The sequence below is a fragment of the Epinephelus lanceolatus genome, chromosome 23 (genome assembly GCF_041903045.1).
Source record: "Epinephelus lanceolatus isolate andai-2023 chromosome 23, ASM4190304v1, whole genome shotgun sequence".
In the NCBI taxonomy this organism is placed as follows: Eukaryota; Metazoa; Chordata; class Actinopteri; order Perciformes; family Serranidae; genus Epinephelus; species Epinephelus lanceolatus.
The window spans coordinates 18,909,674-18,936,698 of record NC_135756.1 but is presented as its reverse complement, the minus strand read 5'-3'; the positions used below and the strand labels follow the sequence as shown (position 1 = coordinate 18,936,698).

General features: G+C 41.5%; 2 protein-coding genes across 2 annotated transcripts in view; one reads left to right on the top strand and one right to left on the bottom strand.

Moving 5' to 3' along the window:
* Window positions 1–27,025, bottom strand: part of syn3 (synapsin III) — a 179,021-nt gene that overhangs the window by 57,983 nt on the left and 94,013 nt on the right. Inside the window, exons 5-6 of the mRNA XM_033614580.2 lie at window positions 25,229–25,385; window positions 23,245–23,334 (exon numbers count right to left, since the gene is read on the bottom strand). Of these exons, the coding sequence (XP_033470471.2) occupies window positions 23,245–23,334; window positions 25,229–25,385 (247 nt within the window). The remainder of the gene's footprint in view (window positions 1–23,244; window positions 23,335–25,228; window positions 25,386–27,025) is intronic.
* On the top strand, window positions 1,655–21,589 carry LOC117249164 (metalloproteinase inhibitor 3). Its single transcript, XM_033614581.2, has 5 exons — window positions 1,655–1,976; window positions 12,234–12,316; window positions 14,885–14,996; window positions 16,992–17,113; window positions 19,939–21,589. Exons 1-5 carry the CDS (start codon window positions 1,847–1,849, stop codon window positions 20,134–20,136), a joined length of 645 nt encoding a protein of 214 aa, XP_033470472.1. The 5' UTR covers window positions 1,655–1,846; the 3' UTR covers window positions 20,137–21,589.

Here is a 27,025-nt window from a genome sequence, read left to right as displayed (position 1 = left end):
GGAAACGTAATCGCTGTCTGGATTATGCTTACAGAGGTTTCTGTCAGTGATCAAACACTGCAAGCATGCACTGCGCAGGCTTCGCAAAGAGGTGGTTGAGGTAGGTGGCAAGTGTCCAACTGGCAGGACCTTGACAAATCCAAGCTTGAGCGCACGTCAAAACTCCTGTCTTAGGTTTACGCAACAAAAGCATGTTTGTTAAGGTTAGGAAAGATCATAAATTGCCAAGGAAGTGGTTGGGGTAGGTGGCAGGTGACCAAATGGCAGAACCTTGACAAGTCCAGCTTGGGCTTGCTTCCAATCTAGGATTAGACAACAATTATAAAACGTTATAAAACGTTTCCTTTAAAAACACATTTGCTGTTTCAAAATAGTTGTATATGAACAGAATTTCTAAGAGACAGGGCTGAACATCTGGGATAAAGGTCAATTTCACACAAATTTCTAGCCAATCATGAAAAACTGTGTTTGACCTATTTCTGTATTCATAGTATTAGGTAGATGGTGGGTTGTACATATTGCAGGACCTTGACAAGTCCAGCTTGGGCTCGCGTCCAGACTTCTGTCTTAGGTTTAGGCAACAAAAACATGTTTGTTAAGGTTAGGAAAGATCATGATTTTGCTTAAATGTTAGGGTTTCAAATTAGCTGTATATACATGGAAGTTCTAGAAGACAGGGCTGATGTATTGGAGGAACATCTGGGATTAAGGTCAATTTTAAACAATTAATTTTAAATAAATTTAAATTTCTAGTTACCTATTCCTATATTCATAGTATTAGTTCAATATTAATTTTATTATCTATGTTTTTTAGGTTTACATGATGGTGCATTAGGTCCATTGAGAGTAAACATAAATAAATAAATAAAATAAAAAGGGCTTTGCTTCACTTTGTTGGATCAGCTTCTTCACATTACTCCACTTACAATTGCCCTTATATGCAGTCCTTAGTTTATGCCATTTATATGACATAATACTGATTAATAATGTTTGTTTTTTACTGCATAAATATACAAATATATGCATTATTTTTTCTAAATTGTTTGTATCACTTCAGCCTTTAACCAGCTCTGACTTTCCTGACACAGGTCTGAAACTCTTTCTTTACACTTCTTGCTGCTGCAGCTTTTAAATCTTACTTGATTTTATGATTTATTGTTTTATAACTCAATGACCTTATGAATCAGTTAATCCACATTTTAAACTGTTTTAAAAAGTCCTTTTATATTGAATTGCCTTTTCTGATTTATGTCCATTATGTCTATTTTCATGTGAAGCATTATTATGATTATGATTATTATGTTTTTCAATACATCCTCAACCATTCTCATAACTATTTTTCAGTCTAACTTTTATTGTGTAGGGAAATAAGACCACAAATGGTGAAGTAAAATATGCATAACATCTTTTAGCCAATCTTATTATTTTATTTTCTGAACACCACTGAGACACACATTATCTTTTTTTTTTTTGGGTCGGGCTGGGAAAATAAGACGAAGCTGAGTAAAGTTCCAGTATGTCATCGTGTCTGGTGTCTGTGCTTCCTAATGGCATCACCGGCCGCTGATTGGCCGCCCCGCCCGCGAGCTGCAGAGGTGGAAAGGGGGCGTGAACGCGTCTCCGGCGCGCTATATGTACGGCTGTGCGCCTCTCCGGGAGTCAGGGGGAGACGCTCAAGCGAGGCGAGAAGCAACAACAAGCAGCTCACAACAGAGCAGCGCAGAGAGAGAGACTTGGACATTACACACACACACACACAGCCTGTTACTCCACAGCGGATCCGGCCGGACTCCATACACTTTAATCCAACAGCAGCAGCAGAGAGGAGTGGGAAAAGTTTGGAGACATGCAGTCAATGTACCAGCACCTGATCAGCCTGCTGGTTATCTTGAGCAGCCTGCAGGTTAACCAGCTGACGGAGGGCTGCTCGTGCGCTCTGACGCACCCGCAGGACGCCTTCTGCAACTCCGACATAGGTAAGTAACGGATTGTACCAACTGTTTTACTGCTGGAAATAAGCGTTTCTTTCATTTTACTGAGGGCAGATGTTGAGATACAAGTGACCTGTCAGTCAGTACAGCAGGGAGGACTGACCTGCGATCAGTTTAATGGATGTGCGTCAGTTAAATCTCTCCTCAGCAAACTGTTAACTCAGTAAGTTGCAGACTTATTTTCAGTTTGACTCGAGTGTTTACACCAGAACTACTATTATGAGAAAACTATTATAATGTATTATGGCTCTCTCCAGCACCGCAAAGGGTCAAGTGTTTTATTTAATCTATTTAATCCAAATATATTGTAAATATACATAATATACATATACATATACATAAATATAATGTAGTTTCTGGTCAGCAAAGGACACCAGTGATGCTTCTTAAAGTCAGGGATTCCCTAACATCTCCATGCTCTTCATCCCCACATCGCTGAAGTTTTGGTTTTATCATATTTTTTGAAGCTACAGGCATGTTTGTGTGGCTCAAAGGTGAAGTATGAGCAGTGATTTAAAGCTCCACAGTCAGCTTAGATGTTTCACATTATGCTTATTTATCTGCACTCTGTGGTATTTCTCTGTCCGCTGGGTTGTAACTCAGATATGCCCGGCCTCTGGTACACAAACAGCAGATGAGTGGGGGGGTTTATAGCTTGTTGTACTGCCTGGTTATGCTTTCACTGACTCCCCTTGAATAATATGAACTTGGGATGTGGCTTAGCCCGGAGCGCCGGTCCAACCTGGCCTCTGTTTTTAGATAACACTGGTAAAGACTCTAGGATTATCTGATGTGCCCCGTAGGGTGAGAGGGTGTTTTTGGGTCGGGAGTTGCAGGCGGTTTTGGGGGGCTGAAATGTGTCGATGGGGCAGGATGGCAGCTGATTTCTAGTGGGGAAGGAAGGAGTTTATTTGACTGACGACCTGTCACTTTTTGAGAGCAGCTGACATTTTGCTTCACTATCATTTGACCCAAAAATGCGAAACCGTCATGAGGCTCTCTAAAACCCTGACACATAATCAAACAATAATCTCTCAGTCCTAACTGAGCACACACACACACACCCACACACACACACACACCCACACAGCAGCCATGTGTGTAGCCCATGTGTTCGCCTAGTGTCAACTGACACGCTACAAGGGAAGTCCTACATTCTGCAGCAACACCCCTGTACACACACACAGACAAACACACACTCAGATGTCACTGTTCATGATGCTGCAATTACTACTGGTCACCAGTAGAGGTGGTAATCATAGACTACACATTTATTATTGATGCTCTAACAACACAGTGAAAAAAGTAGACTCTATTTTTAACATTAAATTCACCTTCACACTCCCATTAAGTGTTTTTTTATAGCAATTTTATGCCTATATTTCATTCCTTATCCTTTAAGGTACAATTGTGTCATCAAGGGGAATCAACCCATTCGCAAGAATAAATGTTGTACACTTCTGCAAACCATGGATACGTTACATTTGTACGCTAATATGCATAGATACTTTGTAATTTTTTGTTTCAACATCGCTGTGGTTAATGTGTGGTTACATTTAGGCACCAAAACCACTTAGTCATGGTTAGAAAAAGATCATGTTTTGGCTTAAAATATTAATACCTGTTGGCAGGAAATACAATAATGTCTTGGTCACTTTTCGTGGCACTATCTGCAGTGGAAACACAGTGACGGGTTGCTAAAAAATAGCCGCATTTGGTGGCTAGAAAGCAGTCAGAAGACACAGCAACGACTTGCTAAAAAACGACTGGTTTTGTCGTTTGTTGGTCCGAACAGTGGTCTAGAGATTGGCAAGCGTCTCACCTAGATGCCACACTATCACTATCCACCATCCCCTCCACCTACTGATGACAAACTCAGCTCATATACCACGTAGCATTGTGGAAGAATGCTAAATTGCTTTCATCAGCAAGAGAAAATTGGTACCACTTTCATGTCAGGTAACATAAATATAAAGCTTGAGCTAAGATAGCCTACATAAACTAGCTTTAACACTTTAGCACAAAGTTAACAAACAAGATAATACATGTTAATTAGTGAGCTTTGGAGGTGCTGCTAGATGGATTTTGTACTTTGGGCAGAGCCAGGCTAGCAGTTTCCCTTGGTTCCAGCCTTTATGCTAAGCTAAGCTAACTGGCTGCATGCTCATTGAACTCTCGGAAAGAAACAAAAAGGCATTTTCCCCAAACTGTTGAACTACTCCTTTAATTATGACCTCAAAATAAAAATCCTTCATAACCAATGATACAACATATTTTTGAACAGTCGTTCTTCCCATGATGCAAAACTGCCTGTTTCTACTTAACTGATCTCCTATGGCAGCAAGAAAGACTTCACATAAAGGCCATGCCATGCCTTTAATATGCAGTTTCATTAGCCGTGTCCTATTTCTTCTACACTGTACATCATCACTGCACTACAAGGTTTTCCTCCTCCAACGGCTCCTCCAAATGCAGCCAAGAAAATAAGGCTTCTTTGGCCAAATTCAGCGGACACAAGCAGTGTATTTTATGTAGGCGTAAGTCACTTCTTTTAGTTCTGACGTGGGCGGGAGCTCACAATGATGCTTTGGTGAATCCTCTGTAGAGTGTTCAAGGGAAGGAGGTGCAGGTTTAGCCTACTAGCATTCTGAGGACCCCACCTTTATGACACAAGTCCAGTGAAGTAGGACAGATCTTGCAACCTCAGGAACCAAACTAGTCACTCTATGTCTCCTGCTCTTTGGTAAACCCTGATCACCAGGCCTGCGGGAGCTTCTTCAGCCAAGTGACCCGGTTGGAGCGAGTGAAAATGCCGCCTCCACAAACACTTATGCGATGCCTTTCACAGTCCTTCAGATCTTCAGATAGCTCATGGTGCTGGCACCCACTGAGCCTTGCCAGTGTAGAATCTGGGACTGACTTCAATGGGCGCAGTGATCAGCAGTGAGCCTCGCAAATCCCATTTTCAAGGTCCCGGCTTAGCCTGAGGTGTGCTTTGAATGCTCGTGGCCCCTCTTGCACCTTGGCCCTCGGAGGGAAACACTTCTGAAACACCGGTTGGATGCCGTGGTCACAGCTTGTAACATTCGTTAATCTGGGTCAAATTTACTTTTCCAGGACTTCCTTAATTGGAATGAACAGTCCAGACTTTGCCTGAATAGTATAAAGTGATCCACCTTAGCTTCTATTGTCATTTTTCCATGTTACGATTAAAATGCATATATCCAGAATAATGTTTAAGCAAATCAACACATCAGTTTAAAGGTATAATGTAAACACAATTTAATGTGATCCTCCAATCCAGATTCATTCATGTCCTCACCATCTATTTCTATCCCTTTAAACTAAAACCTGTTCTTCTGCTTGCGTCACCAAGCCCCGCTTAAACACACAGATGTGGAAAACAAATGGCATGGGGTTGAAATGCTAATGCAGTGAGGGAGAAACCCTGTAATTCTCACCATCTACATCAAAGGCGACAGGCCTGAATCTTCCCAATTTAAGACCCGTAGTTGAGTTCAAAGCTCTTGTTTTCTTGGCCTCGACCCATAATCACCCGCGGGCACTCCACTGGATGAATCACAATTAGGTTAAAGGGCTGGAAATTGGGTTATTGGAGTCTGTCTCTCTTCATTTGACACATTTGAATTGAAATATTTCAGAGCGTGAAGGTGCTCTAAGAGCTCTTTCCCTTCATTTTGATGGTGGTATGTTAAAGAGAGACCTGGAATACATTTGAAGTAATTTTCTTGCCTCCTGTTTGAATCCATGCCCATAAAATGCCCTTTTATGTTCAGAGACGTCTACTACAGTCCATTTGGCCGAGTCAGTTTTCCCTGCTAACATACCTGGGCACCAGGCAATGACCTGGCTGCTTTCTTGTGCCGAGACCTAGTTGGCTGCTATTAGGCAGCTGGTTTAAAGCAGCCCATTCACAGGGGGAAATGAGCAGTGCTTGTTTTTCCAAAGCCCTCTGAAAGCAAGATTAGAGGCCCGGCAGTAAACTCTGACCCTGAGATTTAATATCGCTCCGTAAGGACGCTAGTTCCCAAGTGCTCGGGGTGACAGAGCAAACCTTTACATGCTTGCACCGCGAACCAGGTCAGTTGCTGAGGATTAGCGTGATATGTGTTTATGCTCGATTTGGGGTTGAGGATCAGGCCATTGAGAGAAACTGATCCCGCCCTGCTGTGGGTATTTTGTGCAGTATAGAGCAGCTTTGTGCAGCATAGCAGGTTTAGAGTGATGCATGGCCTGGGGCTTTGTGACGGGGCTCTCCTGGTACCAATACACCCTTCTTCTACTACTGAGTAGTTAAATCACTACTCCCTCCATCAGTTGCTCAACCCTCCTCCTCATTGTGCAGGTCAACAGGTGACAGATGATAACCTGAGCGAAGCCAGGACTCCTGTTATGTTATTATGTAAGCTTGAATCAGATACCCGTAGTTTTCCCAAAAGTGAGCTAAAACACGACGAGATGTCAAAGGTTCTGGATTCCGTACAAGCCTGGGATATTCGTCCTATGAGCTATTAGTATCAAATGTCCAGTTTGTCCCTCCCTTCTCTGGTGATGCTCTTTTAAACAGGAGGCCAGCACAGGGGCGATGGACATCAGCCCAGCACACACTCATGATACAACAACTATTGCACCACATAGTAATGATTTATTCTCCTCCAGTTTCACTTGCTGTAAAGGGAGCTTTGAGCAATTTGACCTTTATCGACCTTGCAACGATTGTAACACACTATCTGTCACCAGAATGTCACCTTTATCTATGGTGGCCTGTAACTGCCAAAAAAAGTGAAGTCAGACTTTCAGGAACAAGAGCAGACAGATCCAAACAGAGATTGAACTACAAAACAAGAATTCCATTTTAACGTCACTGACATTTTAACAATCATCCAACCAATGAGTCCAAAAGGAAAAGTTGAGAGGCAGCCAGCGAGAAAGAGACACGGCAAGTGAGTGAATGACAAAGATAAAAAGAGAAAGATATGAAAAGCAGGTACCAAGGTAGCAAGCATGCCCAGATAACAACAGGCCAGCTGACAAGAATTCAGGTGCTGGCAGTGACACTCTTTTTCAGTGCACTCAAAGATACTTACTAATCTGGAGACAGAAAGGAATTTCTGTTAAATATCGTGGCAAAGCTTCCTTTAAGCTACAGTCGGCAACCTTTTTTAGAAAATATGACCAACTTTTTTAACTGTCACTATATCCTGACTGTAGTACATGAGGCAAATGACAAAAAACATCATGCTCCTCTAGTGCTCCTAAGTGCATTTGCAAGAATCACAAGTGCAACCAATCTGAGATAGTTTGCCCTGGCAGGTGGGAGGTGCTTCGTTTTGGCAGCTAGGTCTCAAACATTCTCATTTAACAGCTAAACAGTATACTAAAATATGTTTCTGAAAACATTTGAGGTGAGGAACAGGCAGTGCAGTAACAGAATCTTGATTCATATTTGATCAGTGCTGCCTGGTTTGACTGCAGTTCACGAGCTGACTGCTTGACAGCTGTGATTGGCCAAAGTCTCCCGTCACTAGCTAGATTTTCTATAGGCTGAAAACAGAGCCAAACTGAGGTACAGAGGTCAGGTTTTCTCTCAGACCATTTGAATTGCAATATGCTCAAAGTTTACTATGAGATTTTTGCCACATGATGCCAAAATCAAACTGCCTACCCCAGCTTTAAGACACAGGTTTTAGCTTGGACAACTTAGATCAGCTAGCATCACATTTAGATTTAAATGACTAGTTGCTTAGAAATTCCAATGGCTCAATCGGACAGAACCATTGTTGGAAACTAGAAGTCATCAGGAATCAGAGGCAGTGATAAAAAGTCCTGCTTCACAGGCTTCTTTTTCCATTGTGCCAACCAGTAAGTGCACGTTGCAGGCGTTCTGCTCCAGCGTTTCAGCGGATTCAGTTTCAGTGTTTATTTTTGAGCGTGGTAGTGTGTCGTCTTGAGAATTCCTCTTCCTCCCACTCGCTTCCTCAAACTTGGACCACTTTCTGCATACTAAAATCACCGTCACCCGCCCTGTGCCTCGCTTTCTTTCTCTCCCTCTCACTCACTCACTCACACTCACACACACACACACACACACACACACACACACACACACGAATGAGTAACCTTATTCTTGTCATGCCTGCAGTTTGCCACATTGTACGTAGGCTGAAATAAATGTTTAACTAAATTACATGCTCACCTTAAGATTTAGCATTTGCATTCACGCTTGTGTAATCCCCTGCTTCAGGCAAGAGATACTGGGTGAAAAATGGATTCACTTCTTCTTTTTTTCCTTTTTTTGCCAGACCCTGGTTACCTCTCTTATCATGAAAAGCCTCCCACTCTTGAAAATGTATGTCAGATCCTCTGCAGAAGATGAATACTTGTGCGTCACGGCACTGGCCTGTAATTCCTCGTGTTTAGCAAAGTAAGAGGCAGAGCGACTCTTACATCACAGGATAGAGAAGCTGATAGATATTTCAACTTAACTACTGAATATTAACCTTTTTAATATTCATTACACAAATAGAAAGAGGTATTCATATTTTAATTTGATTTTAAGATTCAAAGTATCTGAATAAATTCAACCAAATAAAGTTGCAAATGCGAACACTTCAGCTGCATTTTGTTCTGCTACAACCACCGAGGTGATGTCACAGACTAGTTGCTGGTGTGCAAAACACAGGCAGCGCCAACGACGATACTATCTGAACCTGGGTGATGACGTTAGACAAGAAAATACAGGTGGATGATTGCTGTGAAAAGGAAGAACCAAACACTAGGATCAGACAATCGTGTAATAACTAACCTTCACAAGAGTGATCATTTTCTGTAAAGTGAAAATTTGCGATGTCTTTATCTATAATAGCATCCCGAAACTTGGCTGACTAGTTTGTGCATGCTAACGTTATTACTTTATTTACGCAAGCCATTACATTAATAAATGTTGGACAGCTTTCTAGCAAACATGTCTGCTACCAACTTGACTCAAAACATTAACATTAACATGTCAAACCTTCATTTTAAAGAAAATGATCACTTTTGTGTTGGTTAATTACGATTCATTTGTTAGCTAACATTACACACCTGAAATGAAATGAGCACCGCAAATACGATCGTCTGATCCAACTGTCCAGTTCTTTCTTTTCACAGCTATCATCCACCTGTAATGATTTTATACCGACCAGGTTCAAATAGTATAGTTGTTGGCACCACCTATGTTCTGCCCACGAGCAACTATGTACCGTTTCCTTTAAGTGTTGGTCAATCACTCCTTTGCTGAGTTTAATTTTATAGGTCTGTGCAGCATGACAGCTCGCCATGACCCCCCCGCTGCTTTGTTAGCGCTGTACTTTGTGTGATGAGAATGATGCTTTTGCAAACCAATTCTTATAAAGTACAGACTTATGTACATGTAGAGGTAGTTAAAGTGGTGAAGGGTTGAAACTTGAATCTTCACAGTATGTCCATAGTTGCCAGTTGAAATAAGGTGATATGAGATTGCATTATGAAACTGGGTTAAATAAACTCATTGACGTGAGAAGGCAGCCCTGCAGTCGTACGTAAATATAACTGCTGAATTGAGAGGAGGTGAAGGGGTCACTGCAGGGGAATGACACAAATCCTCTGTCTCTGGAGCAGCTGAGGCCCTTCACACATTCCTCTGAGTGATGGCACCATCACCGGCCAATTAGTGGCTGCCGTCCAACAAGAGGGGACCTATCTGGATGTACTTGGGTGAAATCAGCTGACCCGTGGCCCTTCAAACACGGACACTTGTTTCTCCTGAGGGTTGGTTTCGAGGTCAGGGCAGAGGAGGAAACTAGGTTTTGGGGTGACTTTTGAACATAACGGCAGCAGTGTGTTTAACGGAGGCAAGAGTGTCCTGTTATATCTGCACATTCCTCTGTAATTGTGCACTGCTTCCTCTGTAATTGCAGCGGCAAACGTCTGTCAAACTGCATTTGGGAACATTTAGCAGAGGTCCGTCATGCAGTAGCGCTCTTGGTTCATATTAAAAGAGCTGACAGATTAATGGATCAAATGTTCTGCGGTGAGTTATTGTGAAAGGTCAGACAGCGGCAGGCGGGCAGGGGGTTGGAGTCAGTGAGTTCTAACAGGTGGAGAACAATCACCTACATGTTCTGCTGAACAGACAGTGTTGCATCATATGCAGTTTAAAAGATTTTTGCATTTTGCAGGTTTGTAGAGCTGCATAGTTGATATTCTGAAGCACTGCTTGCCGTTTTCAGCTGAATAAATCCTAGCCCAGTCAGCAGAAGACAATGTTGGCTTTGTATCTTTCTGCATACCCCCATATACGTTACATTTTTCTGTTTCATACGAAGCATACAAATGTGATGTAATTTATGAGCTGACTTCCTTACTGGGAGTTGGAGGGGATGGTGGATGGCGTGACACGTAGGAGAAACGCTTGCCTAGATGCAGACGACTGTTCGGCACTAGCAACTTACAAAACTGGTTGCTGTATTTCCAGCGGGTTTTTAGCCAACAAATGTGGGTATATTTTAGCGACCCATCACTGTTTTTCCACCAGGGATAGTGCCACGAAAAGCAGTTGTTTTTACCAAGACATCGCTGTGTTTCCTGCCTGGATAATGCCATCAAAATTGGGGTTAAATGATCTTTTCCTCACCATAACTGAGTACTTTTAGTGCCTAAACCTAACCACACATTCACCAAAGCAAACCAAATTAATATGTATCAGCAACTCTTTGACGGATTGCCAAGAATTTTTATTCAGACATTCGTGGTCTCCAAGGGAAGAACTGTAATTACTCTCGCGATCTTCTGACTTCTACCACAGTCATCAGGTCAAAATTCCACTTTGTCCGACACTCATCCTCAGCTGTTTATTTGTTTGGTTTAAATTAGCTTGTGTTTGCATGCTGATACTCAAAACTAAGATGGTGACCATAGTAAAAAATGCCTGCTAAACATCGGCATGTTAGCATTGTCACTGTAAGTTTGTAAGAATGCTCACTTCGCCATCTCATTCAATCACCACACCTCATCTGAACCCCATTTGTCCTTTTGACATGGTCGAATTGGAAGGAACTATTTTTCCAACACACCAAATTAAGTTAAATGAACCAAATGGAGAACACTGTATTCCTATTGGTGAGCTGCTGGATGGTCACATTCATTTGATTTGTTAATACTGGCTCAAAATAAAGTTTTTGAGGTTGTTTAAATAAACTCTTGGTTCAAACCGGGGTCTTCATGTCCAAAATAAGTTTGTGGTTACCACTTTTGGGTGGCCGTGCAGTAACTGCTTCCTATTTGAGTTTTATTTTTATGCCTATTCCCATTTGCCTGGAAGTAGGACAGCTAGACAAACACAGACCAAACAGAACATGCCACATGCCTCATTTCTTTCCCTTAGAAAAGAATGAAAGGCTTCTCATTTTTTCCCTTTCTGGGGAATGTGAGCCCCCGAAGAATGTGTTAAGGAAATTACACCGGGAGAAGATAACAAACATGGCCTGTGTTAGTTGTGTCTGCGGCCGGTCGGCTGTGGGCAGCAGGTGAACTTCACAGAGGATTGACTGCTTATGCAGGGCCCGCAGCTCTGGTTAGACTCTATTCACTGGCTCAAATGATCGCTCATTTCTACACTCCCAGCTCCCTGGCCTTTCACAATAAGCCCCCTTACGCCAATGTGAGTGAAAGCAAACAAATCAAAGTCACCGCTGAGCGTTTTCACCTTGCAGATGTTTACATGAGGGTCCTGCACACAGATAAGATCTTTTTCAAGCCCTGAGCCCAATATAGAAGGAAACAGAGGAGACACACACTGCACCCTTTTCCCCTTGTATGACTGTGGTGTTTTTAACCTACAGGAAGCTTACTGGAGTCACGTTTCCAAAAAATCTTGAACAATCTTGAGAGAAGCCTTGCCACATGGATGAGGCCTCTTTCCCTCTAGTTTCTCTATCAAACTCAAAACTCCCTGTAGTGTTTTTCCCATTGGCCTTCCCTGGCAAACAGCAGCTATGCAGAAAATCGGATAAACGGATTAACTGTGGTGCCAACCGATCCTGAAATGGTATTCATAATGGGTTTGCTAATGCCTCCTACTGGCCGAGACAGAGTGTTATTTGATGGATTGGATAGGAAAGCTCATGGTTATACGTTAGAGGAATGTTACAGTTTGTTCAGATCAATTCAAAGTCATTGACCCGTCTCTCCCTCTCTTCACAGTGATCCGAGCTAAAGTGGTGGGCAAGAAGCTCCTGAGAGATGGACCTTTTGGAACAATGCGCTACACCGTCAAGCAAATGAAGGTGAGAGTGTCAGTCCTCTGCTAAAGTGCTGCTGAGTGAGACACTGGATCTCTTTCAGCTTAAAAGGTTCTGCATGCCACATCCAGAGCATTAATACTGCAGCAAAACACTACTTCAAATGTAAAGATATAGTGGAGTAGCGGCATCCTGAACAGAGAATCAAGTCACCTCTGAGCTACCTTTATGGAGTTAGCAGCATTAGTTGCTAGCCGCCAGCTCTGCCACCTCAATGATAAGAACCATGTCGAGACAACTCATATGCTCTGAGTTTTGCGTTAAAAGGAATAGTGAGATATTCTGGGAAGCACATTTACTCCATTTCTTGGCAAAAAATTACCTAGGGTAGACGCCAGTTTCAAGTCAGAGTGCTAAACATGAAGTTAGAGCCAATATGGCTAGCTTAGCACAGTTAGCCTAGCTTAGCATAAAGACTGTACGAAGGGGTAAAAAGTTAGCCTGGCTGTATTCAAAGTTAGGAAAATCCTTCCAGCACCTTTGAAGCTCAAGAAATGAAACGTTACACAATCAAGAACATTAATGGACAGCTAGCTGCCCATTAATGATGCTATCAGTCTTTAAGATAAGCTTTAGCAAAGCTAACAACAACCAACAACTCTAAAGCGAAGTAGTTAACACATTCATAAAAACACAACTTGTGTTCAGTACATTTCTGTCTGTGTAGATTAAAAAGAAAGGAATATGTTTTTTACTTTGGACAAGCCCAGGCTAGCTGAAACTGAGTAAACGCATTTCAAAAAAAATTGAACTGCTCATTTTGCTGTGATAAAGGGAGAGGAAATGAAGGAGTAAACATGCATGTTGAAACAGCAGAATACTTCTAGAGGCTCTATATGAAATTCAGAGTGTCTGAGTTATGTGGACATTGTTCTCAACATGGAGGTGGCTAAGATGGCGGCTAGCAGCTAATGGTGCTAACTCCATAAACAGTGCTAAACAACGGCAACAGTGCTACCCAGTGGGGAACTTGAAGGTGGGCACTTGCTTTTGCAACAACATCGTCGAGATATCAGTGGTATCCAATGTATGAGTGACGTCAAAATTCAATTCAATTCAATTCAATTCAAACAACTTTACTGCGGTAAGCAAGCCAGTGGGATACACACACGCATTAATATGCATGTGTGGCTGCACCATTTTACAACAAAACACAGAGAAGCTCAGATTACACATAAACAGAGGTAGCATGACTTTATTCTCAGCTCAGGACGTCTTCACTCCATTATATCTTTACATAGCAAATAATGGTTTGCTGCTGTATTAATGCTCTGCATGTTTCTTATTAAACCATTAACTTGTATCTGCTGAAATAAATGGCATAGATTGCAATTTATTAAGATGACTTTTGTTTGTTTTGGTTCTTATTATAGCCCCTCATTTAAATAGATAATCTTTTTGAATAGCGAGTGAACATATTGTTATGCTCAGTGACCCCACATGACAAATTCTCTTCTCTGTATATAATCCAGAATTCTGATTGTAACCACAACGCCATGAAAAACAACCTGTTTTTCCTCCCATGTAAGAATATTCTTTGATCTCCTATTTAAAAGCGCAGGCACACAAAATGCCATACACTGGATGTGGCAGCTACAAGGCTGTCTCTCCGCCCCCTCAGCCGCTGTGTGATAGCTGAAAAGCAGTTCGGGGTACTCAGCCTGAAAGCCCGCTCTTCACTTCCTCTATATTCTTACATAACGCTGCATATTTCTGACAGATGCTGACATCGGCCTGCTGCTCCGACAGGAGCCAGGCCGGAGGATTAGCGGGCTTACAGGCATTACAGCTCAACCAAACTCCTCACTCCGAGTGTAAACATTTCAACAGAGTCATGCACTGCATCAGTACAATCCCAGTTTGTACAAAAGCATTAAGTGGCCTCTTGTTAGTGAAGCACACAAATCATCACTGTAAGGATTATCCTCAGGAATTAAACGTGACCTTTGCACCTCTTGGGTTATTTATTTGTATTACAGTCTGCTGGTTTATACCGCAAACAGTGGTTTTCCTTGTGGGCTTTAATAGAATGCGATTCCCTCCAAATTTCAACAAATCCTATGAGACAAATGCCTCTGGCTCTCCCAAACCTCCACAGTTTCAGGCTTAAGTAACAGTTTGTTCTGCTTTTCTGGGAGCGACGCGTCTAAACAGGGATTTCCTGTTGTTCCCAGACAAATAAATTAAAGTGAAGAAAACACAACAGTTCTCAGGGCAAACACTGACTGTTGGCTCTGCATACCCAGGATGAATAGAAGGAGCTGAGGTCCACGGTTTAGCAGTGCCCTTGCCAAAACAGCATCAAAGTCGAAGCACATTACACAACGTAATCATGTTATCTATGATTTAGTTAAGGGCAGAACCTAATACTCCTTATCCCGAGAGGCATTCCTTAAGGAATGTTATCTGATAAAGCTGGCGTACTGTTTTCATTCCTGATTATTTATATGAAGAGGTGGAGTCAGGGGTGTACTGTAGCGCCGGGGTGAAAGGTACAGTGCTGCACATTCTGTCCAGGTTTTAACTCCAATTTTGTTTCTTGTTCTCTTGCAGATGTACAAAGGATTCGACAAGGTCCAGCATGTGCAGCACATTTACACAGATGCCTCAGAGAGTTTGTGCGGGGTGAAGTTTGACATCAACAAGTACCAGTACCTGATCACAGGTAAGCTGACATTGTTGTATTAATCAAAGGTCAACATTGGCAGGAAGGGTTTTACAAAAGATGCTATAGAGTAGCATTATGGGACATGTAGGATCTGGTGTTTTTGGAGCTTGACCCATACTAAAAGGCAGCATATCTCATCCTCTGCTGCTTAGATTTTGGCCTTACTTTTTTGCCTCTTTTATTGAGCTTAACGGAATTATGTCTCACAACCTTTAAACCAAAATCTGTTTTAACCAGAGAGATGCTGAAAACATTTTAGTTGCCTATTAAATCTTGTTCCCTCTCAGAGGCCTTTCAGAGTATTCGCCTGCAGCGTTACGAGTTTGTTTGGCCTGTCGCACTCCCTCACTCCCCTCCTCCCCAAGGACTCCCTCGTTTGTCCTGTGACACAAACTTTCCCACTATTTATAACTTACCATTTGCCACTGTGCGAGCTGGCAAAGCAGGGGGACCTTTTTAAAATTTTTGCACTCATTTCCCTCCACGTCTCAGGCCAGAAACAGCAGAAAGCAGTTTTCTCTCTCGCAACTTGTAATTAACAGCTAGCAGGAAGCGACTGGCGTTTTCCAGCAGAAGCTTTTATGAGTTGCTATTTCCAACAGAGGTGCAGTTTACTTTGGACCCTGCGGTGCTTGGCGTATATAACTGTCGCTAAGTCCCGACCTGTAAATACTGTAACTGCACCCCACAGTGCAAGTGAAGGAGCTGGCGTTGCCAGGCAGCGTCAGCTATGTTTACCCAGTCCGGGGTGCGAGTGACGTCACTGTCGTCTTTCCCTGCTCTCAAGGCGTCTATAATAAGTTTCTGCATATGATCAAGACTGCATTACAGGCAATTTAAAGGTACCAGGCTTGGCTCTCCTTTGATCGAGCTTTGAGCGCTCTGGCCCTGATTAGTATTTGAGGAGCATGTCACACACTCAACACCATGTAATAAGCCCGTGAGTGACTCCAGTAATCCCAGTGCAGGGATGCAGGCCGAGCGGAGGTTCAGGGGGGTCGAAGAAGCACATATTTGTGAGCTGTCAAATTCCTGTGTGGTGACAACATGGTGAAGGAGACATATGGTGACAAATCATGATGTTCCTGAGTGCTCGCAGGCCGCCGCAGTGCACCTGTCTCAGGAGTCGGTAAGCCGCAAACGGTCCGGTTCTAAAAATAGACGTCTGCTGACCTTCTGATATTCAGAAATAGGGGTGTTGGTTTAATATGGGCTTACCATGTGAGATTGTCTTACCATAGATAAACAAGTGGGATTGCTTGAGTGGTATGTTTATATTATCCTATGTTACATGCGGAGGATTAGGAAATTAGATAAATGACAAAATGAGATACCAGCAATATGATGCCAAGTAGATTAAGTGACTGCCAATGAGACTAAGGCCAGTGGAGTTATTATTATTATAAAACACTAGAAATCTGGTTGATGCAATGTGACGCGATTGATTCACAACTTTGGTTCAAATTGAAATTCTGGAATCAGGTTTGCAAGTGACACTTAAAAATATAGTTTTTCAAAAGCAAGCAGAGCCTACAGGCCAAATCACTGTGACGTTACGCTAACAACAAAAATCTTGATTTAAAGCAATATTAGTCTAATCCTGTGCTATATTTGGAATGTATTCTCTGCTTTATCTTGCAAACTAGCAACTCAAGGCAGCAGTAGACCAACTCCTGTATTCTGCAAAGTAAAATTACTAGTTTTGTCAGTGGGGTCTGGCAGCTTTGAGATTACAGCTGTTGCAGTCGTAAAGGGCTGTCTGACAGCGAGATATAGTCGTGAAGATATTCCAAATATAGGGTGCATTTTAACTAATATTGTTTTTTAAGTGGGCCCTTTTTTTATTTGGCTAAAAACAAACCAATTGAGACAGTGTTTGCTCAGCACCATTTCATTTTCTGTACATGATGTGGAGGTTTCCTACACGGAAGTTAATTTAAACAATCACTGTGATTCATGTTAACCATTTGCCTCCATTCTTCTCTTCTTCAGGTCGAGTGTACGATGGCAAGGTCTACACAGGGCTGTGCAACTTCAACGAGCGGTGGGAGCGCCTCTCGTTGGCCCAGAAGAAAGGCATCAACCATCGCTACCAGCTGGGCTGCAACTGCAGGGTGAGTGGAAACCAGCACCCAGCAACCAAGGACAAGAAGGTTGAGGGAAGAGGAGGCAGGAGGAGGAACAAGAGAAGGAGGAGCTAGAACTCATTTCATAACGAAAATGTAACATAAACTGCTGCCAAGGGTTGACCGCTTAAATAAAGTCCACTAGAGCGCTTGTTAATGATTACAGTCAGGGTCAAACCAATTCAGGCCCATTCATGCTACTGTTCTGCATTTATTTACTCTTAAAACGAGCTTCACGGTTACATGGTCGTTGTTGTTATTGAGACTGAAATATGAACCACTACTACACATCATGGATATTCAGAAATAGAGAGAAAACAAGTTTTGCCACTATCACTGGGAGTTATTAAATAACAGCTCTGGAACCAGCCCAAGTCTCCATTCCCAGTTTTTATGTGACTCAAACATGTAGCCTGCCGCTGTGCAGCTGCTGACCCGCCTCGTAAATGTCCTACTGTACAACAGTGTCCTGGACATCTGCTAACACCATCGGCCCCTATCGCTGTAAGTGGATTAGCAGAGAGGCGTATTTGTTCCCAGTGCAGGCCAGCGCCTGTAAACTGTGTTCAGTGCGTACATGGCAGCAGCCCAGAGGCATCCAGAGAAGGCCATCGATCAACTGAGACTTCAGTTTGAGAGTCAGTAAGCACAGGCGGGCGTAAACATCATAACACTTATTAAACGCACTCCGCCGTCCTCCACATTCCTCCACAAGTGATGATTTAATGCACTGGAGAGCAGGAAGCGTGGCATACCGGTTAGAAAATTATTCTCCGCACAACATTAAAACCACTCAAACCAGGAAGTTATGCCGAACATCTCTGAACCGTGGAGGACACACTCTCTAGGCTTGAATAACAAAAACACCCCAAATGGGAAGTGTGCCCTCTAACTTGCTAATTGAATTTGCTGGCTCATTCAGATCCAGATAAGTGCGGCTCCATGCAGCTGATGACTCCGTTTTGCTGTCACTAAACACAGCGTTTCCGTTCATCACCTCTCTGAGTAGTTATGTGAATCTTCCTGTCAATTCACGCTGTATATTCATCCGTAAAGCTGCTTTTTGTGAGAGCACCTGGAGGTGTGACGCACGACAGGAGCTCGGTAAAACCTAATTGATCATTATGAAACTACAAAATCATCACTGCTTCAGGAATGTGGCTGATATTCATTTAACATTTCATAGCACAAAGTGTACGAATGTCAGGGTACGCTTACTGATTTTGCACTTAGTTATTTAAAAAACTGCCTTTTTACACCTCATCTATTAATCTGCTGCAACAAATAACTAAAAGGAGAACCTGAAAAGCTGTAGAGCAAGGGATTCATGTTTTAGATGTTTCAACAAGCGCATGTTCACCTTTTCATATTTCAACCAAATCATATATTCACTTCCTTTCTTCCAAGCTTATTTCTTTTGTACAACTGTGAGATCTTTTCATGTTAATGGATCATTAAGCTAATTCTACCTTGCACAAACTTCTAACTGTAGACTCACTGTCGTTGAAGTTGAAAGCTACTGCCAATTATGGCTTGCTTCAAAAAAAAAAAAAAAAAAAAGCCCAGCACACCGTTAAGCAACATTGAAGGAAAATGTCCTTCATTTTGGGATATATACATATATGTTTTCTTGTCATGATTTAGGCAAAGAGGCTAATACCACTCCTGCGTCTGTGTGCTAACACTTGAGCCAGGAGACTGTTATCTTACATTAGCGTTAGCCTGTAAGCAAGGAGAAACGGCTTGCTTGGCTCTCTCCAGTAGCTTGCGAATGAAACATCAAAAAAATAGAATAAAACTAGCCTAATACAACGTTAAGCAAAGTTTAAGGATTGTCCATTTTGGATGTTGGCAAGATTTAGGTGAATAGATTAATACCACTCTCACATCTGTACGCTAAATTTCAAGCTAGAGCCAGGAGATCATTTGCTTATGTTAGCATTAGCCTGTAAGTAGCTAGCTTGGCTCTATCAAGCTTTTTGAAAAGAACCCTTACCAGCTCATGTATTAACATGATAAACAAACAAGATACAACTTATTAGTGATTTAGAGGTGCTAAATGTGAATTTTTGTAAACTTTGCAAAGACCTACTGTTGCCCCTACAGTTCCAATCTTTATGCTCACTAAGCTAATTGCCACCAATTGCCTCTTGCTAACATAACAATAAACCTATTTCCCAAAATGCTAAACTATTCTTTTCGAAGTTAACCTTACTAAAAAGTGTATTTAAATTAAATTATTTTAAGTTTCAGGAAGTATGGGAAATATGCTTATTTGTTTTCTAGCATATGGGAGACTGTTGCCTTAGGTTAGCATTAGCTTGTATGCAGGGGGAAACAGTTAACTTGGCTCTATCCAGCTTTTAAAAGATACCTCCCAGCTCACAAATTAACATGATAAACAAACAAGATACAACTTGTTAATTGGGGATTTAGTGGTACTAAATGTTAAGTTTTGTAAACTTTGGAAAGGCCTACTGTTTTCCTTCTTGTTTCCAGTGTCAATCTTCTTTTCTAACTCTTGCAAGGAAAACAAGCAAAACCTATTATCTAAAATGTCAAAGGTAACTTAAGAGTGTACTTAAATTAAATTATTTTGAGTATGATCAAATGAAAGTGACTAAATTATAAAGAGACCAAGAAAAAAAAAGTAAAGGAGGGATTGAGTTTCAGAATATAGTAGGGTACATTATAGTAACACAGTGAAAGGATACACAATTTAACTAAAAACACAGTGAGTCTACACTACTTGTTGCTGGTACACAATTTCATGCTTCATGGCTACATCTTTAGTTTCGCTTGTGTCTCTGTAGATTAAACCCTGCCACTACCTACCCTGCTTCGTGACCTCAAAGAACGAGTGCCTATGGACGGACATGCTGTCCCACTTCGGCTATCCCGGCTACCAGTCCCGGCACTACGCCTGCATCCAGCAGAAGGAGGGCTACTGCAGCTGGTACCGGGGCATGACCTCACGCGACAAAACCACCATCAACGCCACCGACCCCTGAACCCCAATGCACCCTGCCCAAAATCCACTGCCGCCTCCCTGACTCCGTCCCATCCTTATCACTTCTAGAGTATTACAGGACTCTTAAAGCTCACTGGCCTGGGTGACAGCCTCATTAAAGGGGCAAAAAAGAGAAAAGAACAAATCCATTACAGTGCCTGTTTCGTAGCACTTCTGATAGAAAACAATACCTTTTTTTGTTGTCGTTCAGATCGCCCTGTTGAACATTTTCCCAAACCACGAATCAAACAGTCCTTGCACCAAACCATCTCTTCAGGGTTCAGTGGTGTTAAAAAGGTGACAGACATTCATAAGGCCAATAAGTAGTGTAAGACCTTGATCAACCTCTATTGATCTTCAGAACTGAAGAACTAATCTCCAAGACCCACAGTGACCTGTACACAGTTGAAAGTATCAATAAGTATAATTGCTCAAGTAGCGACTTTTGTTAATTAGCTGATTGCTAACCTAGTATTATGTTCTCTTTGTGCATAGAGGCAGTTTATCGTCACAAAAAAACAAGGACTCTCAAAATGAAAGGTCAAGTGTCAGACAAATTTCTATCAATGAAAAAAGTATTGCCAATGATCACTATGTAAATTTAAGATGTAAAGCTGTTACATTGTTGCTACCGAACTGCACTTGCTAGCATTAGACTCATGCAGTTCTAGACATCAACAATACAGATCGAGTGCCAATGTGAGGTATGATCTCTTAAAGTTATACCTCTTATTTCGGCCTCAGTATTTTTTCTTTTGAAAATGGTATTGTTTTACAGTGAAGTATACATTGATTATGTTCACAGTTTTTACTGTAACATGTGTCTTTATGGATGGTAGTATCTCTGCTTACCTGAATGTTTGCAATGTAACTCATTTTGCAGTTATATCACAAACAACGCCCTTTCTGTTGCGCACTGTTGAATATCAGAGAAATGCTAAAAATATCTGTCGCAGTGCCAACGTTGTGGAGGGCCGACTTCTTGCAGAGATGGTGATATTTTATTTTTTGCTGTATATAACATAAGCTACAGAAATGAACTCAGCTGAAACCTCTGTAATACATTTATTTATATGTTTATTGGATAACACAGTAACTATGTGGTATTATCTGCAAAGAAAAATAAGAAAAAAATATGTAACAGGTCAAAACTACATTGTGACAACCATCGCAGCCTGTGCAACCGTCCAGAATGAAGGACCAGCATCTCCTATGGTATGGTACTTATGGTACTATTGTTTGTTAGCTCGATCATAGTTACCCTGACTGGTACTCTTCACCAATCCAGTGAAAGTCAAATATAAGCAGAGGTTTCAGACAATGAGATATTTTGTAAGTGTATATTCAATCTTTTTGTATTTAACTATTTCAAATGGACATTATATATATATATATATATATATATATATATATAAATGAAAGTAACAATATTGTCACTAAATTCATTCTTCTTCACCTGTTCCCCATGTAGGGTTTTTCTTTTTTTTTCCCAGTGCTGTACCTTCAGTCCATTCCATTAACAGACACAGATTTGCTTCAGAGGAAGTAACAGCCCCCTCATCATTGACAGTAAAAGAATCTTGCATCGCTAATGCACTGAGGTTTTAACCAAGTTGGTGGTTTTAAAAAAGAGTAGTTCAACATTTTGGGAAATTTGCTTTTTTGCTTAGAGATGGATGAGAAGATATACCACTCTTATATGCTACATATGAAGCTACAGCCAGCAGCCGGTTAGTTCAGTTTTCTTAACGCTAAGCTAAGCTAAGCTAAGCTAAGCACCTTGTGGCTCTAGTTTCACTTTTAACAGACAGACATGAGAAGGATGCCAAAATTCTTATCTATCAGCAAGAAAGTAAATACGAAACTGTTAGCCTAGGTTAGCGTTAGCCTAGAAGTAGGGGGAAACAGCTAGCTTGGCTCTGTCTGGCTTTTAAAAAAAAAGATACCTACCAACTCATGAATTAACAAATTAAACGAATGACATACAGCTTGTTAATTATTGATTTGGAGGTGCTCAATACAAATTTTTGTAAACGTTGGAAATACTTAATGTTCCCCTCATGTTTCCAATCTTTATGCTAGCTAAGCTAATTGGTAATGGAAGGTAATGGTAGCTAATCTAGCTGAGAAGATTGATACCACTTTTTATGCTAAATATTAAGCAACAGCCAGCAGCTAGTTAGCTTAGTTTAAAGTCTTAACGCTAAGTTAAGCTAACCGTCTCTTCTTGGCTGTAGCTTCATGCTGAACAGACAGACGTGGAAGCGTACAGAAATTCCGGTCTATCAGCAACAAATAAGCAATTTTCTTTTTATTCATTCAGCTCCATTCCAAAATGACAAAAATGTGTTATCCCTCAGTTTTATTCATGTGAAAACAGCATTTAGACCACTTCCTGACAATAAAGTCAGATCATATCAGGGGAGGAGGGCAGCTATGAATTATATCGGACACTCAACAGTAGGCCAATTTTGGTCTGATAAGTTTAACAAAATTACAATAAAATGATTTTAAGTGATGTTAATCTACCCTGTTTAATTTTGCACAAGTACTTTCAACAAAACATCCCTCTATCCATTTTCATTTTTAATTTTTTCTTGCTCAAAATTTCCGTCTGTATAGTCTTTGGCTTGAGTTTGCAACACACAGAAAGTCCTGATGATTTTGTTTTAAAGAGGTTAGAAGAAAAGTTAATAATAACTGACCTTCGAGGGATTTTTTTTTGTACAAAACGTCCTTTCTGTCTTTCTACATGTTGACGAGGCTTTTTCTCCAGCTGTGGCGTTTCTGTGTCACTATTTCTGTGGTTCATGTTTGTGTAAATATACTGTCTGCTTAACACAGAAACACTTGGTCAAGTTTGATCCTTAAAGAAAAAAATCCAATCAAGGAAGCTGTGTACAGTCTGTGTGTAAACACTGATTCCTGAAGTGTGTGTGTGTGGGGTTTCCTTGTAGGGGTTATAGAAATGTTTGACTTAATTTCTGTGTTTTATATTTTTATAATAAAGATTTAATGAAAAACGGGCCACAGGAGGTCAATGGTCATTTCTGTGTGCGTCTGTTCTCTGTAATGCGTTCATAAAGAATAATATCTGCGAGGCACTCACCATCTGCGTGTGGTTTGGATAGAAGGTTTGTTCATTCAGGGGGAATTTTTCAGGACCAAGAGAGTGGTAGAGCTTAATCATCTGAGAAAACTGCAAGAAGAAATAAACAAGACAGCCAGACGTCATTATTTAAGCAGTGGAGGACAGGAGAAGCTAAATAGAAATTAAACCTGTGTTCATAGCACATTATTTATAATGGCCCTGCTTATAAAACGTGACCCAGTACAGTTAGTTACGACTCTGAACACCTGCTGCCCTTGAAGAAAAGAAATCTACTGTCAGATTCTGTTGCAGTTTTCCGTTCTTGTGGACCTACTTCCTCTTACCTGTCTTACCTACTTCAGTTAATGGGTCTGAACTTGTTGCATCCAGCTGTGGGTCAACATAACACTGTGGTTAGCTTGACACTGTAGCTGCATTGTATTCTGGGCAATTTTCTGCTTCGCTGGGTGCAGAAAGTAATTAAGCTGCTTTCACACAGTACCTCGCCGCCTGCAATCATTTCAATGAAGGGAGAGCAACAGAGGGGAAGTGGTTTTAAACACAGCCTTAGGGGTAGGAGGTGGTTGCTGCCCATGTGAATTGGCATAGATTTTGCTCTGGTGTGCAGAATCCATCATGTTGAACTTCTGGAGGTAGCTGCTTAACTTTGGCCAATCAAACAGAAGGGAGCAGGCATCGCAGAAGCAAGAAGCGGACAAGATGGAGGAGCTAATAATGCAGTTAAAAATGCAGTATGCAGTTATACTCACGGCACCAAGCTAGTTTTCACTTCCATCACTGACAATCACCAAAGCACCTGGCTGTCATCGCAGCCCCAGACCATACCTATAGCACCCATATTTAAAAACACTTTGCTTTTCTGGGGAGTGCTCTTGCAGGTCGGCAGCTGTCAGGACGGTTCCCATGCAGCCGTGTGAAAGCAGCTTTACTCTGATTGTGAGGCCCAGTCAACAAAACCTGACATTTACTGTTGATGTTTTAGATCAACAGCAGGCTTAAATGTACCATCAAAATTCCACCATTTTCTCAGCAAATACCTCTTTTTACATTTGCCCTTGTACACCTTAACTGTAAGCTAATTTTAATTTCGAAGAGAATGATGTAAATACACTGAACACTTAGGGTTGGGTGATATGGTCAAAATCTTTTATCACTGCATATGTAGTTTTATATCAAATTAATGGTATGTATCATCTTGCAGTAATTGTTCTGTAAATTCAGTTAAGACATTGTTTCAAATAATCACACCGTACTACATCACATTTTATTATTTTCTTTTTTTTAGATAGAACTCAACTAACAGAGCCGTTGCAGGAATGCCGTTGCAACATAACTTACGCAACATTGTACGTGGCGTCGATGTCACACATCACATTGTAATTAATTGCTTATTCTGCCTATTCCAAATACCTGCAGAGCACCTGCAAATATTAATATTGATAGATACTGATTTAATACAATTATAAAAGTTTAGGAACCAAAGGAACAGACTGATAGATAAACACTAAATTACCAATGACTTACTTATGTGTTACCTATTATTTAAACTTACTATTTCATTTTTCACTGAGCATCACAATCAACAGAAATTATCTTATCTTAAGTAAGTATGAGGTAAATGAGCTACAACAGGGAGACATGCATTCTTTCACCACATTGTTAAAGTATGGGTTGTCTCTTGTGGAATGTACTTGCTCCTTTAAACCTGTGCTGTAAGTGACAAGACTGCAATTATGACCCCAGGCAGAGCCAAGCACTCACATGGTTTTCACTACAGTCTTGTATTTTGTTTTCTCTGAGTATACACTGAGTTATAATGTGTGGTAGTGGAGGCCACTGGCTTCGCCGACTCCAGAGACAGGTGTTACAGCTCCCTTTAATAGCCCAAATAAATCAGTCGGAGGCAGCCGCCGAGGGAGGGACTCACGACACCTTTGTGTGGGTTAAAGTAGAGCAAAGAGAGCAGTTAAAGATCGCTTACCACCCAAGGTTTGCTGCAGAAGTTGTAGATGGAGAAGAGAGAGTTGCTGCTTGGGACGCCACCGAAATGCAGGCCGATCACAAGGTTCCTGAAATCCTCACCGGGGACCATGCTGTAGGCGTGCTGGCGAATCAGGACGAAGTCTGGCTTAAAGGACCTGCAGCAAGACAGACATGGATATGGGTTTGGCATGGTTTGGGTTTTCAACTCTATAAGGTTCTGGGAGAGTGTAAACTGACTTTAAGGTCTTCTATGATAAAATGAAATACAGTTTAAAGATATGACGAAATAGGGACGAACTCAAAAGCACCAAGGATATCCGTCATCCGTGGATGGATAGCATGTAGTGGACATGGGAAGGGCAAAGTCTATTTGTTGGTCCACCACTTTTGTTCAGGCTGAGGTACTGGATGGACTGCCATGAAATTTGGCACATATATTCATGTCCTTATCAGGATGGATTTTAATAACTTTGGTGATCCCCTGACTTTTCATCTAGTGACATCTGCAAAACTTATGACATTCCCATCAGCCTCAACTGTACTTTTTAGTGCTAATTAGCAAATGTTAGCATGCTGTCATGCTACGCTACGATCATGAACATAGGAAGGCTTAACATCAGCAAGAAAGCATCGTCTTTATAGGCATGTTAGAATGCTCACGGTAGCATTCAGCTCAAAGCATCTCTGTGTCTGAATACAACCTCACAGAGCTGCTAGCTCAACAGTAGACTCACTTAACTCCTGGTTTTTGAGTCAAACATTTGTGGGGGAAGCTGTCATTCTAAGACCAAGGGCCCTATTTTACACCCAACACAAACGGTCATTGCTAGTTTCAGACCGACGCAGTTGTCATTGTTACAGTGACGTCCATTTGTGTGCCGGTGGGCTTGTGAGTCTTAAAATAAGGTGCGGTCATTGGAATTCTTGGCTCATTGCTATTTTGAAGCAACAGAAAGCTATTATGCCTTAAACCAGGGGTGTCAAACATACGGCCCAGGGGCCAGAACCAGCCCGCCAAAGGGTCCAGTCTGGCCCACTGGAAGACTTTGCACACCTAATAGTGATGCACTTGTGAAGGCTGAGAGGTGCCAGGTTTCAGGAGCAAGTTAATCAGCAAATAGCTTTCTTTGTGTAAAATGCTGCTTCAGAGGCTTTTCCACCCCGATCAGAATACAGTTCTTTTCTTTCACATTAGCTTGGTGTGATGATGTTAAGATTATGACACAGGAGTGGAAATAATTAGAAAAATGCGCATCTAATGACACTGAGTAGTACACTGACAGAATGTGGAAAAACAGAAATATTTTTGAAATTGCATTTATTCTTCTGAAAACATCACAGATTGTTCGTCATCCGAAGGTGTTTGTTATTTCTAGGATATTATGCAATGGTTTTACTGGATCGGACCACCTGTGATCAAATTGGACTGTATGTGACCTGTTGAACTAAAATGAGTTCGACACCTCTGCCTCAGACCAACAACAACCTGGTTGATAGTCAGAACGACACAGTATTTTGCTGCTATTTGAAGGGCACATTATTAAGGCAGTAAGATAAGTCTACATAGGCAGGTTCACAATGCATGTACACTCTGCTTGTTACACACACAGGGATGCGTGGATGGGTTACAGGTGGGTAAAATAACACAGCATCAGAAAATTATATTATATTCCCTAAAATGTGAACGTAGCAGAGAGCACAAAGGAGCGGCAGAGCTGCTGACTGTCTTCCCATTATGAGAGACACTGTCTGCATTTACACATGAGGAGCAGCATAACTTCACTGATTATTTCAG

Bases quoted from the DNA above. Each gene is read 5' to 3' on its own strand.
- LOC117249164 (XM_033614581.2), top strand. From the start codon at position 1,847: ATGCAGTCAATGTACCAGCACCTGATCAGCCTGCTGGTTATCTTGAGC. The intron at 1,977-12,233 runs GTAAGTAACGGA...CTCTCTTCACAG, and splicing joins CTTCTGCAACTCCGACATAG to TGATCCGAGCTAAAGTGGTG. The intron at 14,997-16,991 runs GTAAGCTGACAT...TCTCTTCTTCAG, and splicing joins GTACCAGTACCTGATCACAG to GTCGAGTGTACGATGGCAAG.